General features: G+C 37.4%; 1 protein-coding gene across 1 annotated transcript in view; it reads right to left on the reverse strand.

Moving 5' to 3' along the window:
• Positions 1–15,313, reverse strand: part of TMEM164 (transmembrane protein 164) — a 1,027,811-nt gene extending 1,012,498 nt beyond the window's left edge. The window contains exon 1 of the mRNA XM_044057200.1: positions 14,126–15,313. Coding sequence (XP_043913135.1) covers positions 14,126–14,566 — 441 coding nt within the window. The 5' untranslated portion in view covers positions 14,567–15,313. The remainder of the gene's footprint in view (positions 1–14,125) is intronic.
• Positions 15,314–15,670: the final 357 nt, after the last annotated feature.

The raw sequence follows: 15,670 nt of genomic DNA on the forward strand, positions 1-15,670 counted from the left end.
GGGTGTATTTCTCCCAGACTGTACAGTAGTTCTACTGGCCACCACCTACTAATGCTTATCAGCTACTCAGAGGCCCTTGAAAGGGTGTCCAATTGTTACTGTGTAATATAATTCTCCAATTTGTGTGACTTATCAGTCAAGGCTTATTACAGTGGCTTTGTACAGTAATCATTATAAATATGCAATGTACTCTAGAGCTTAAATTTTCTCTATACAAACCAGCCACACAGTTAAAAGGTTTTAAAATATTTAATAATAATTAAAATCACAGGACAATACTTTCTAATACACAGTCAGTACTAGTCAAGAGTTCAGAGATCACACAGAAATACTTAAAATAAATCAGTTATTCAGTTCTGACATCACAGAAGAACACAGTCTAATCTTTCTAATCTTTATAACTTCTAGCTATCTATAAGAAAACACACTTCTAAACTAACTTACATAAGACAGCAGGCAGAGTGCTCAGTTGGATGTTCAGACAAATGTGCTTAATTGCTGGTTCTCACTGTTTAGATTGAAACTGCAGTTCTGATAAAACATTACATCACTTCATACTTTCCTGTTGTTACCAGGGTGGCAGAAACTGCATTTACAGTCTTTTATACTTAGAGCAAGAAAGTACATTCCACGTGTAAATTCTGGTCATTAACTTTGGCCTTAAATTAATAGGCAGGAAGCCTTCATCCAGTCCAGACGGAGTCGAATTGTAAAACATCAAAGGCAGTGATGAAATAATTTTAATTTCAAAGGACCAACAAGAAATACTTGACTTTGCCATCTGCTGTAAAGAAAGCTATGTTGCCACATTGTTAAACTCAACATTCATATTTACAAATGATAGAATTGTGCTTTCTGGCTAGGCTGGCAGCCCTCAACCATCTCTACCAGTCTTTACAGCTGGGCTGCTTAAAATATTTCCTGGCAACAGTTGTCACATAATTATCAAGAGAGAGGGAGCTATTAACTCCTGACTGCATTTTCATTTTGCAGTGGTGTGTTGGTTATACTGTAAAATGAGGGGCGGGGGTTGTCTACCAAAAGTGATGATTCTACACTTTTTAGTACTAATAACAGCTCACTGTTGAGGGTATGGGTAACACAGGGTGACTAAACAACAACCCCCCACTTTGCAGTCATTTACAAACTCAAAACTGTGCGAGTTCTTTCAGCCAGGTCAATAGATACCTTACCATATATGGGTTGATTTTTAAAGGCATTTAGCTTTTGTGTGATGTTATAGGGAAGGGTTTCAAACGCCTTAGCCAAGTTAAACTACACTGCATGACCACCATCTAAAGCCTCTGTAACTCTTTTGAAGAAGTTTACCAGATTAAAAATGTTCAGGATCGCCTCTTTACAAAGCCAAGCTGCTACATGTCAAGTCTAACAAGATTCTTTATAGGACAGTTTATGAGGTCAGTTGTAACACATTTCATGGTTTTGCATATGAAGCTTCTACAGGACTTCCAAGGTCAGCTAGGAGGTCATTTGTATGGAGGGGCAGCTCCACTGCAGTGCAGCACTTGTCAGGGGTAAAGTCTGCAACTAAACTTAAAAAGTTTAAGGACTGCGTTTGCAAAGGCATGTTAAACACGTTTAACACTACCAATTAAGTAACTGGGTATGTTGTCAAGTCCCACATAAGTATTTTGGTTTTGTTTAGCTGTTTCAGTAAATGATATTTAAGAAGTAAAGGGAAAGTAAGACAGTCAGATATTTCAGGGATACGAATAGAAATCTCAAGGGTGAAGGTGGCACTAAATTTATTTGCAAAGATATTGGTAAACTCTATTGGGTCAAAACATGAGGTGCCACTGAATAAATTCAAAACAAAACAGGCTATTGTTTTAATTTATAAATGTATAATTATCTTTGGCTTCAGAGGCCAGCCTAAGATCATGGGCTTCTTTAGTGGACCCAATAGTGTTAATTAGTTTGATTTTTTTTAGGCTTTTCATACTATGACTGAATAGTTCAGTTTAAGTTCTACTAATTTTTTTAAGCATCTTTGCTAAATTATCAATTATGACACAGGCAATCAGGCAACCATACATTTACATAAATAAAAACAAACCATTTTGACATTTTTAGTTGCAAACATTATGCATCACCTATAATCGTCTATACAGCATTGTTAAATATTATATAGTTCATTCAATTCCTGCCTTGCCTTAAACCTCATTCCTCCTCCAAAACATTATTCTGCATTTATCGTTCCCACATTTCCCATTCTGTCTACGTAATTTAATACTATCCTTTACTAAAGATCCCACTTCCAGTTCTTCTGTTACTATACTCACCACTTCTAGTACTTTCGGTTTAGACTTTGATTTCCATTTTCTAGTAATTTTTTTTTTGGGCAGCCACCAGAATTAAACTCAGCAAGGCAGTTGACTGTTTACACTTCTGTCATCAAGAAGCTACCTTAATGTGCTCAGGGGCGATATGTTAATTACGCTGGAATACCTGTAACAGAACTCGGTCTAAAAACGCACCAGGAGGCAGTGAAGGCTTTAGCTAGTATATGGAAACCTTGAGATGCAGGTCATCTTTAGAGAAGAAAACTAGACTGCCTAACATCTTGTCCCATGCTGACACATCTGGACCCCCCCCGAGACACACCAGACATTTAACCAAGTATTGAAGCTACTTTCTTTGTATCTGGGCATCATGTGAGGAGAAGGAAGGACTCCACTCAGAATTCATATCTTACCTGCATTTGTAACATACATGGAAAGTTCTGACATGCCTCAGCGCATATCCTTCAAGGTTTTATAGATCACAAATCTTTCAATTCCACATAAGTACTACTACCATATCACAGCCAAACTCCTCACAAATTAAGTTAAGTGTCCTTAGGGCTTTCCCTGTCCAGCCTTGCAAAATTAATATACACACACATACATATGTATATGTACTCACTACATATTATAAAGTATACACACACAAACGCTGTATGGTACAGAAGTGGCTTCTGACCTAGGAAAAGACTAAAGGGTCACATGACAGTTGCCTATATGGGGATCATTATAGTAACACCAGATACAGCTGAGGATTTTTAAGAACCAGCAGTTCCCCAAGATGACAGAGTCCTGTCTTCCAGAGTATAGAGTCATGGGAAGTGTATGCTTACGACGCTCCAGAAAATGAAACATGAAAGGAAAACCAGACTGGAAGATCTTCCTACAATAGAGAGCATAAAGTTAAAAGTTGACAGCTATCCTGTTTGTTTGTGGAGCCAAGAGGGAACAGATACCTCTTCGTAGCACTGCTGAACTCTGGCAGAAATATTGAAGCTGTGTAGGAAGCCAAACTTTTTATTAACTGACTTAATATACTAATTCTTTAAGTGCGCTTATAAAATTCAACATTTAGAAGTCCACATTTAAAAACACATAGAACACTGTAACAAACATATATACTCAGGCGGTAAATATCCTAAATATAATATAATCAAATTAAAATATTATGTCTTCAGTTTCCTACCCTTTAAAATGGGTCATAGGGGAATTCTGTCATTCAACCCTGGCTCACGATCGGCTCTGAGCCTGATGATTCATTTGGTTTTGTTTTGTTCAGTGCTATTCTGGATATCTCACCTCCTAATAGTAGGTTCATTAATGTAAATTACCATAAATTTAAATATATGTGCAGTAGATGTATCCAATACATGCTTGGATAAAGCATTTTTATCTGATTTTATCTATATATTATACAGGTGCTCCCTTATTCTGTCCTTAAGTCGATCTGTCTTTCCCACATAAAATGCTGGGCAAGTCCTGCAAGTAGCCAGATAGACATGTTCAGAGTCACAACTGGCTCTACGATGAAACCTAAAACACTGTAAAGTAGTAGGATGTACAAACATGGCAGAGTCGTCTATAGAGCTACAATAATTACACTTATTACATGGTCTAGTAACACCGGATAAAAACTTAGAACAAGAACTGGAATCGTATCTGTTGTAACTACATAGCATCCTGTATAAGTACTGCTCGGATGGTAGGATCAACCTTTAAAATATTCCAATATTTAAGGTAAACTTTCCTTATGGCATTAACATCTTGTGTATGGTATATAGATACTTTCAGTCCTTCATTATCTGTATTACTTGTACGGGGTAGGCTATCTGAATCTTGGTTGCTCTGATTTCTATCAGCAAAATAGGGATATGCCCTGCCTTTTCTAAGTGTATCGACGTCCAAGAAGCCCTCATTAATTTCCTTAGAATAATATGCTCTCTCAATTAACTGTTCTTTAAGGTTGGATAATTCTCTATTATATCCAGCCTCTGTGGAATTCAGTCTGGACACCCGTATGGCCTGTCCTTTAACTACATTTTTAAAAATATGATATGGGTGCATGCTAGATCTATGCAAAAGGGAATTCCTATAACATGCTTTCCTATGTACGCCAGTGTTTAAAAGGCCATTAGATAGCCTTTCCATGTAAACATCCAAATAAGAAACAAAATTCTCTGATGCTGTCATGGTGAATTTCAAATAGTGAGTCAATGAATTCACCCGTTTTAAAAATTGACATAATTCAGCTTTACCGGATTTCCATATAAGGAAAAGATCATCCACAAAACGTACATAGAATCTGACATGATCCTTAAAACGATTTAACACAAACAAACGTCTAATTTCCCAGTCAGCCATAACGAGATTGGCATAGTTATTGGCACATGAAGTGCCCATAGCTACACTATCTCTCTGTATATAAACCAAATTATTAAAAGTAAATAAATTATTAGTTAGAACTATCTCCAATAATTCACAGAGAGTCTCTATGTGAATGTCTAATGAGGCTTGGTGGGTCTCGAATATTCTGCGTATACTAGCTATACCCCCATAATTAGGTATAGTAGTAAAGAGGGACTGAACATCTAAGGTAACCAACCAGTATTTATCATTAGATGTTACTTCTTTCATCTCATCATATAGCATTATTAAAAACTGCTTAGTATCTCTCAAAATATATTTGTTTGCTACAGGTCTTAATATGGATTCCAGGTATAGGGAAATAGGTTCTGTAGCCCAACCTCGCCCTGCAACTATTGGTCTCATGGGTGGGCATTCAGGGTGTTTGTGAATTTTTGGCACACTTTGTATGCAAGGTATCATTGGTTTGCTGACAAAACAATATTCATACAATTTATCACTAATTCTTCCATTACAATAAAATTCTAGTAAGAGTAATATTGTCAATAATCTTATCTACTACTTTTAAATTTATTTGACTATAGTACTGGGTGTCACTCAACATTTCCAACATACTGGACATGTACTTATCACTGTCCATTATCACTACTGGTCCACCCTTATCTGCAGGTCTAATTATTATAGTCGAATCATTCCTAAGTGTATGTAATGCTAACCTTAATTTGGTGGGTAGATTCCCATGCCATTTTTTATGTCTATTACTATTATTAAGTTCATGAAGTTCTTCTTCCACTAATTTTGAATATGCGTCTATAAGAGGATGTAGGTTGGGTATATTATGTGCTAGGTCTTTTGAAACTTGATTCTATATTAGCAAAAATCTAGTTTTAATTGAATGTTTCTAGCAAATAGTTTGAGATCCACCACTGGATCGGTAATATCACTCCTAGTCGATGGTATGAATGTTAGCCCTTTTTCTAAAACACTTTTTTCTTCTTCAGCTAGACATCTACTGGAAATGTTCCATATCAGTGAGTGGCGGTCTTTTCCCACATTTTTTTCAATGTTGGGCCTGCATGTTAGTCTTCCATCATCCTCTTTTTCTGTCTCCCTCTGCTCATGGAGCGGTCCCACCCTCCCCTCCGAAAATCGGCTATGTGGAAAGGGGCCATTTCACTCAAACTTGTGGTATTAGTTTTATGGGTATGTAGAACTTTCTTCCTAACCACCCCATCTCCATTGCTAGGTCCCATCTGTTTGACCTCCAAGTATAATGGATCCCTCTATTGGGGTAATCTCATCTGTATGTATAATTTCAGTTATAGGTTGAGAAGATACATTTATCTCATTTTCTTGATGTACAATTGCTGAAGTAATTACTATGTTCTTAGTTTTAGGACACGCATTATTCTCAAAAGAGTGTTTTTTCATAGTGACACTATGAGCATTAACATTGTTAAAATTATTACTTTTACTGTACAGATTTTTGTCAGCATTAATATCCACATTGTTGCTCACATTTTTATGTTTATCTACCCTCCCATACCCCTGGTTTGCAGGATTAAACCTGGGCCAAGTAAAGACCTGCCCGTTGGTAAAATCTGCAGTATCTCTACGGATTTTACTTTGTTTCTGCTCCAACAGTTTCTTTTTGTATAAATATACATTATCTAACAGTTTTTCAAATGCTTTGTCCACTACTTTGATTGGATATGTCTCATAAATAAATTGCTGTTGTTCTTTTATTCGTTCTCTCAGAATAGTCTCTTCTGGTAAAAAATATTCATTCATAAGTGACATATAACGTATACTGGTTTCTATATTGATGTGTTGCCATTTATACAATAAGTCTGGGTGCATTTTTAAAATGCGTAGTCCTCTGGGGATAACTTGTGTTATGCAGACCTCGAAGTGTTGTCACTGAAGTTGCATTCGTTTTAACTTGATAAAATCCATTTCCATCTGATTGAGAAGTGTGGACAAGACGCTACAGCTCGCATCGGTCATGGAATCATCTTCAATGTCACATGTTACATCATACGCCAATAGCGGATTGTTTCCGCCAGAGATACAATTTTCAAATCTGCTGTTTTTAGTTTGTAGACTTTCCGGTTTATATGGCAACTCAACAGAAGTATTAGCCAGCTCCACCATAATTAAGAGACAGCAAATTAATATAAATGTGATAAGAAAGAACAAAATAGCTGCTCTGTAACAAGTTCACCAATAAAAAAGTCTAAATAACGAACAACAGCACTGCAGAACAGAATGGCGGAACAAGCTACTATACAAAAGTAGCATAAAACACTCTATCCTTGTTCAAGTGTTATTGATGGCTTTTAAGCAGCTGTTCAAATGTACATTGTGACCATTGAAAAAACAGCAAAATCCAAATGCTGATGATAATCTGCAGTATTCACTTCACCAAAAGATAATCCAAAAGAAAGATGTATAAATTAATGGCTTTAATAACAAGACAACGTGGCAAGCGCTTTCACCCAAAGGCTTCCTCAGGCCAATAAACAGTTATGATAAAACACAGTATATATACTTCATGTAATAGTGACATCACATCCTGCCCTTATATAAAATATAAAATCAAATAACATAACATACAATATATACATTTAAGATTCCTTTAGAGCAAATGCATTAATAAAAGACTTGATATACTGATTCTTTGAATGCATTTATGATAAAATGCAGTATATATAGTTCATATAATTATAATGTCACATCCTGCCCTTATATCTTTTCCTAAATTTATATACAAGAATAAATTAAACTTATACAGGATGCTATGTAGTTTGTTACAACAGATACGATTCCAGTTATTGTTCTAAGTTTTTATCTGGTGTTACTAGACCATGTAATAAGTGTAATTATTGTAGCTCTATAGACGACTCTGTCATGTTTGTACATCCTACTACTTTACAGTGTTTTAGGTTTCATCTTAGAGCCAGTTGTGACTCTGAACATGTCGTCTATCTGGCTACTTGCCGGTCTTGCCCAGCATTTTATGTGGGCAAGACAGATCGACGACTTAAGGACAGAATAAGGGAGCACCTGTATAATATTCAGATAAAATCAGATAAAAATGCTTTATCCAAGCATGTATTGGATACATCTACTGCACATATATTTAAATTTATGGTGATTTACATTAATGAACCTACTATTAGGAGGGGTGATATCCAGAATAGCACTGAACAAAATGAAACCAAATAGATCATCAGGCTCAGAGCCGGTCGTGAGCCAGGGTTGAATGACAGAATTCCCCTACGACCCATTTTAAAGGGTAGGAAACTGAAGACATAATATTTTAATTTGATTATATTATATTTAGGATATTTACCGCCTGAGTATATATGTTTATGTTACAGTGTTCTATGTGCTTTTATTAACTGAGCTTTATCAACCTTATCAACATTTGTTTGCCGGGAAATTCCAACTGAGCAGAAAAAAATCTTTTCAGCAGAAGCCCGAGAAGAAAAGCTCCACAGACTACACATATAAAATGAAACCACAATAAACAGCATTGAATATAAAGTTATAATGATGGTTATACATATATAGAAAACTCAACAGAAGACATTGAACATGTACAAATAAAACTAACCATATAATAATTATACTGATGGACAAAAAAAGTCAAGAATTGTTTAGGTGGGGAGGTTAAAAAAAGAAAGCTTAACAGGTTGTATTAAGCAAAGTTAGGGAAGTCAAATAATAGAATATAGTATATGACAATACAGAAGAAGTGAAGTGAAGACTTAGCATGGATTATATATATTATTTGTGTTACTTCTTGCTCTTGCAAAAGATAAACTGAGAAAAATGACTGTCAGACAGAAATAAGGGTGGAAAGAAGTGGAAGATGAGTGACAGGGTTAAGGAAAAGATTTCTAGGTTAAGCAAGAGAATCAAGAACTGTAGGGCACCAAGAAGCACCACAGTAAACAAAAATCTTGACATAAATCCAAAGGCTTCATGAGTCTAACAAAAAAACATTGTGTAGGCTTTACTGAATCTGGCCCCAAGTGTACACTAAGCTTACAGGATATGTATTCAATAAAGTTCTTATCACATTTTTTGTGCTTTCTAGCCACTCAGAAAGATTACACTAAGTGTACCTGTAGTCTACACTTTGTGGTAACCTGTATGAATCCCGTTGAATATTTAAAGCTGCAAAAATATCAGTAGGAAAACTAAAATTAGGAGGAAGAAGGTGTGCGTTACGTGTGTGTTGTCTGTTCACTTAGAACAGCATACACTTAGTATAGGCTGTATTGAATCTGGCCCATACTTTATTAATGCTCAACTATATCACCATGTTTTTCATCCTGTTAAAAAGGATGTCAGATGATGAACAATTATAGGGTTGGGGGTAAGAGACAGAAGACAGCTGTTGAAACAGTTTGAGATGAGACATCATCAAAGGCTTTTGACAAGTCAAGAAATAAGGCAGAAACTAGGCTACACTATTTCATGTTGGTTAATGGTGAGAAGGGCAGTGATAGCACTGTTTCCTGGGCAAAAGCCATGCCGAATAGTGTGAGAAGTTGATGGCCAAGGAAATGTTTGAAGTTGCCTGTGGACACATTTTTTTGGGATTTGGACAAAGAAGACAGTATTGCAATTGGGCAATAAGATTACTGAAGCAAGGCTTTTTTTAATGTTTTTATATTTATTCACCATTTTGCAGGACTGAACTATTTTCCCCCATTTGTCCTTGTAAATAAACCCTATCTTGCAAACTGGTGTCTAGTGAATGAAACTGCAAAAAGATACCAATATGCATAGATTTACATCAGCTGCCAGCTCACTAGGGGACAAGCATTACTACATTAAAAAACGTTCTGCCCTTTTCCACGTTTTATGTCAGTGATCAACTTTTATGTTAATTATCAATAACAGATCCAACTGCAACGTACAACTAGCATATGCAAAGGTGTTTGTATCTAGTGAAAAACAGAACATAATATCAAACAAGGAAGTACAAAAAAAACTACTACCTAACACACAAAGCATTTCTAACCTCTCAACTAATCAAAACAAATGCACTACCAAAAGCTACACCAGAGTTATTACAGAAAAAGAAACTTACACAAAACACGTACTGTATTGAAGTGCAAACCTTGCACAAATTTTATTCAATTTTATACTCATACTTGCAGGGTGTAGCTTATTTATAAAACTTATAAAGTCCCAAAATACAGCGATTACCTCTTAAAGTCCATTCCTGCATCTGACCTATTTATCAACATTTGTAATTGTGTGATGCGGATTAAGAAATCGGGACCGGTTTCCAAAGGCTACAGACTTTGCTGATGACTACAGAGAATTGGTTTGTGTAAGGCCTTTTGATTATAGCCTGCATACTTGAAGGCAGACAAATGTTAACACCTTACTTGTCTGGTGGGGGATAGTTGTACATGGATCTGGGCAGGAATGCCAGGACCACAGATTTGAAGGATACCATAAATTTACCAGCAAAAACTGGATGAAATATGTATATTAAAGCCATGTGCAATACAAGTCTTGTTGAAAAAACACTGCGATGAAATAAAGCTTCACATTGTTAGCCGTTAATAAACTTCAAAACTGACAAAGAAGCACAACCCAGTAATGTATAATCATAATACTTTGCACTTCTGTCATACTCTGCTCCACCTTTATACAAAAAATACTTAAGAAATAAGGCTTTTAACGGTGGTCTCAAGAAAATGTTCTGTGGTTAGAAGAATCTTCGTGTGAAAAACTGAAGCTCTATGAAAACAAGCCTACCCTCTCTGCTTAAACCATCAGTACAGACAGAAACTTTCACTTCACCTTGCTGGCAGTGAACCCTGTTTTGTGAAGAGCTCTAACAGGCAAGATTTACTGATGAAACCCCTTTCTTAAAAGGGCAGAAAATATAAAATATGTGCCACTTAACTAAACAGTGCATAACAGCAAACAGTCAAAACACTAAAAAGTCAGAGTTAAATAATACATCTCTCCCCCATTTTATGGGTTTTTTAACATAATTTTCATTGTTTGAAGATATTGTTTCTGAAAAAAATTATTAATTTGCATTATTGCATGGTTTCATGGATTACCTGTAAAAAAAAACATGCATCATATCTGTGAAATCAGAAACTATTTCAAGGTGAAAAATACATGAAAAGCAATATTCACATCTAATTTTATGATGAGCAAGGCATGTTACACACTGCCAGCTGCTACTGCAGGGTACTTCCTGAGTTACCAGACTCACTCTCATGAAAATGGATACCAAACGCATCAGTACAAAGATTGTTACTTCAAGTCATCTCTGGTACACTTAAAAGAACATTCATGTGAAATACTCTTGCTGATTCTAACAATGCTGTTTCTTTTACTTATTTAATTTTCTTATTCATTCATCTGAGGAACAAGGGGGTAATACTCAATCATCTATGCTGCTCATTTATCACCTGTGTGTCACAATGGCAGACATGGATTTTATTTATTTTTATTATATTTATCTGGCCTTTTCCGGTCCTTGCCACTTACTGTTCACAGCTGCAGATGCTGAAGTGGCCACAAGTGCTTCCATGTATTCATACCCTACTCGCATACCCACTGTACCTAGTTTCCCTACAGCACCACCAGCATGTTACAGGCTGGCAAAGAGGACTCCTTGTACCCTCATTATGCTCCTTCCTTCCATCCATGACTAACCCTTCAGTACCAGGACCACTAACCGAACCTGGGTCACTGGATCATTGTTCCAGCTTCACTACTTGCCCAACCAACCAATATTGTTAAGTAAAGGGTTTTTTTTAATTTCCCAAGACATCTACAAAAAAAACTGTAAAACTAACTTGTTTTGAAGGGTCCTCCTTCATTTAGGGTAGCCTTCCTAACAAATGTAAAGGGCAATGCTGAGCTCGCTTTTCCTAGGTCAGTAACACTGACATGCATGCTCCTTGCCAGTCCATCCACCCACCCACCCACAAACCCTTTTTCCCCCAGTTTTTTGCACAATAGGGGACAGGACGTCACTTCGGTGACAATTATCTAGAGCAAAAGTTCACAGTGCCAGGTGGCTAGCCCTGTTGCAGTAGTTCTGCCACACCACACACATGCACCTATGGCCAATTTTTTTATGTTCAAAACACCTACTACAGGTCTTTGGAATGTGGGAAGAAACTGGAGCACACAGAGGAAATAAAGATAGAACAAACTGCAGCAAACCATGTTCGATAGTCTCAAAAAACAAAGTAACGAGCAACAGAAATGTTCACCGTTTAATAAAACAAAGATAAAAAGCAAAGGTTTCCCCTTCCTCCGAAAAAACCCGAAACCTTTGCTTTTTATCTTTGCTTTACTAAAAGGTGAACGTTTCTATTGCTCATTTCTTACTTTGCACCGAGAGGAAAACCATGCAAAGACAGGGAGGACAACCGAATGTGTACTATGAACTGTCCATATAAATTGCATCTATGCTTGTCTTTGTTACCCAGGTAACAGTGTTGGCTTCCCTACATCTCATTAAGATTAAACTGGACAAGATGCTAATGGGTCAGATTCAGCTCAGGGAAGTTAAATTTTCCCCATCTCTGTTTTCCACAGGAAAACACGACTGCTACAGTTTTTAAGCATGCTCCATCAACTATTCCCTTCTTCCTTTTTATGTGCCTGTAGTGTTGGTATAAGTTCAGTGCCCCTTGTATCTATATGATCAAGGAATTGATACATCTCCAGCAGGTATGGGAGCTTATCCCCACACTTCATTATTTTTTCACCAAGAAAATTTTATATACAACTGGTTGTTTTCGCCTGGTGCAACCTTGTCCAGCTGTAAATCGATTAATCAAAGTAGAAGCAGCTATAACAGGGCAACTCTCAACACTGAAGTACAAAGTAAAAAGGGATGACATGGCTAGAAACAACTGCACTATGCATAGTTAACCTATGGTGTGTGTGTGTGTGGGGGGGGGGCTTCTTACAAAAAGAACTACAAAAGATTACAGCCAGTTTAGGAAGGAGAGAGCAATGGATAAACATGCCGGGTGCATACAGTGGGGTACCCTTTTGCAGAAAAACAGCGCTCACAGTACAGAAATCACTGGTCAGATAATACAAAAGTAATGCAACGGCAATCCACATGGGTAATTTGTGAAACATAGGTCTTTACCCCAAGTTCAAACAAAACAATACTGTTTTAACATATTCTTATATAATTTAAGACATCTGCATAGTCCTACTTTAATGATTTTACCCCCACTATCCAATACCTTTTAGGGAAAGCACCCATTAGAAATGAAAGTTACCAAAGCACCACGTCTTCATGATCACTGTCCATTCACTTCATCCCACAGGACTAGCACGTGCAAGCTCTAGTCAGTTTGGCCATGACAACAAACAAGTTGTCAAAGTAAACTTCCTGCCTGGCATCATGTTCCCCCAGATACATTAAACTTGCTGGGGTACGCCAGTTTATTTTACACCTGCTTTGATGCTATGCTATCCAGTAATGCTGATGTGCACTTCTGAGTCTGTAAATTTATAAATAAGTTAAGTACATGATGACCTTGCATATATTCATTCCATTAATGGCACAGTTCCAATAATTCTTCTACCTCACAACTACGCTAATCTTTCACAGTGTTTGACTTGTTGGATCTCCTATTCCTGTTAATCTTGTTGGAGCTGTCCAACTGTTAACACTGCACTTAGTCTTACAGTTAGGGCTACCAAACTTCATTAATTCTTGTATGGTCACCTTATTTATTCAATCTTTTGAAATCTCATAAGAAGGGCTTTCTGACTTAATCAGCCCTGCAATGAACTTCCTAACACTGGTGCCATTTTTAAAACCCTTGAACCTTTAATTCTTACTGAATCTTCAGACTGTTAATGCTGTTTACAGCTCTCAATCTGTTAGTTTATGGGGGCTTCGCCTCCTTCAACCATGCTGTAACATTCTGATTCCATAACAGCCCAGACTACGGTTGTGTTGCATGCAGATTGTTTGAAAAGTTAACTACAAAGGGAGGGAACAGACTTTAGAATGTATATAACTGAAGAGTTGGCCGATACTGTTCTGAAAACAAAGAATCAAAACCGTGATTAAAAAAAAAAACAAAACAAAAAAAAAAAAAAACACTACCTTCAGTAGTCCAACATCCAGAACAAGCAGGAGCTGTACCTGCCAATTGATAATACAGGCTAGCTAGTGTGGCTGATGCATACACAGCCTTTTAAATTATTTCTAAACAGTGTTACCTATTAACAGTGAAATAAAAGCACTTTAAGCAGCACCTAGGAAACCCAAACGAAATGCCAACTTCATGGAGATAACGGCATTGGCAGATTACATTTACACAATATTCACACCCATCTCGGCAGTAAGCATTCAATCTTTGGATGGAGTGCTTTCAAGTGTATGTGACTGTGCGCCACTTCAAAATGAACACCACAAAACATACCTGCATCATAGTCACAACATGGCATGGATTTAAAAGATAGATGAGTGTCTTGGTAGCAAACTTGAATCCGACTTCCACTCCAAATGTGAGACATAGAGCAACCAGCAACAAGTTCTTCCCCAGGCTCTCTTGTTTGCCCTGCCGTCCTTTTGTTCCTTCTTCCTGCCAGTTCTCCTGGGAATGTCTAATCTTCAAGAATCCAAGTAAAATCTCACTAGCGGATATAGCGGTAAGCAGCAGACTCTCGACAACACGCTGCTTCATGGATAGGAAGGCTGCGCACTCGGGTCCCCCGTTACCGGCGAACCTGGGGTCCACTCCACCGTACACCCAATCCATTAAACTGTCGAGGTTGTACCGAGACATATTCCTCTCCCCGTCCTGCAAGGAGTTAGAGCAAGAAGGAATACAAGCCAAAATACTCGATTCCTGTCGAAACATCAACAGCAGTGCTACTATTGACTTGAATTTCGAAAGAAACCGATTGTGGGAAGTCAACTGCAGTCCCCCTTGCGTGTTTCCACAGCCCTTTTAAAAAATTGAAACAGAGAGGAAATTAAGTACCAGTTAGTTCCCACAGTCAGTGGGCGGATTTAACGGAACAGAGGTGCATGAACAGTAACATAAACCATTTGAAATTTTTTATGGATTTTCACGCTGCTTGTGTGCATATATGTGTGCTTTTCAATTCCAAAAACAAAATAAAAAAAACAAACAAACAATGTGCACCTTGTTGCTTCCGGCTGTGACAACAAATTATGAAATGACTACAAAATCCAACTGACTGTAGTAGTTCAAGGAAATTAAACTCCGAATAGTTGCAGTCAACGTCGAGACTCAACCAGATGTGTGTACTTCCTTTTAATGTATCCAAAATCTCATTTCAGTTTGTAGTACAAGGCCGAATGCAAAGATTTATAATCTAAGCAACATGTAGACAAATACCAAGTCAATAAACTGAGCAACAAGGCAATTACTAATCTCAATGACAGCCCTCCTGGTTGCAGTTATATGCTAACAGTTGCTCGCTCGCGCTCCGTCTCTCGTCGGTGAATGACTACAATTCTCTTTCTTCAGACCACAAAAACTAATAATTGTGTCTCTCAACATCACCCCACATACACTCACAAACAACATACATGTATCACATGCTGAAATCAACCGACGCCTTGCGATTGGATGACACTACTAAGCCCGCCCCCTCCAACCATAGTAGGCACATTAACTCTTTCCGAAGAGCAGGTAAAGGGAGGGGGGAGAGAGTAAGCGGCACATTAAAGTAGCTTTCGTGCTGCCACAGTGTTAGTATATAGGCTTTATTCGAGTTGCGGAAATGATTGGAGATGTGCTTTCTCTAGTTACCACTCATAGCCGCTCAGTTGTTTCATTACGCATCAGCCCATGATACAAAAACACAGCAGCGAAATCTGTTGAATTGTCGGCCTCCAACGAGTTGAACTGTTATTTTTTTCATCCATACTCTTGAGTTATGTACCCAACTTTCCATACATGTGCCGTTTGTTTGAGTTCAAGGAAGCTTTTTGT

The sequence above is a fragment of the Protopterus annectens genome, chromosome 15.part0 (assembly GCF_019279795.1).
Source record: "Protopterus annectens isolate FY-2018-M chromosome 15.part0, PAN1.0, whole genome shotgun sequence".
Lineage (NCBI taxonomy): Eukaryota > Metazoa > Chordata > Ceratodontiformes > Protopteridae > Protopterus > Protopterus annectens.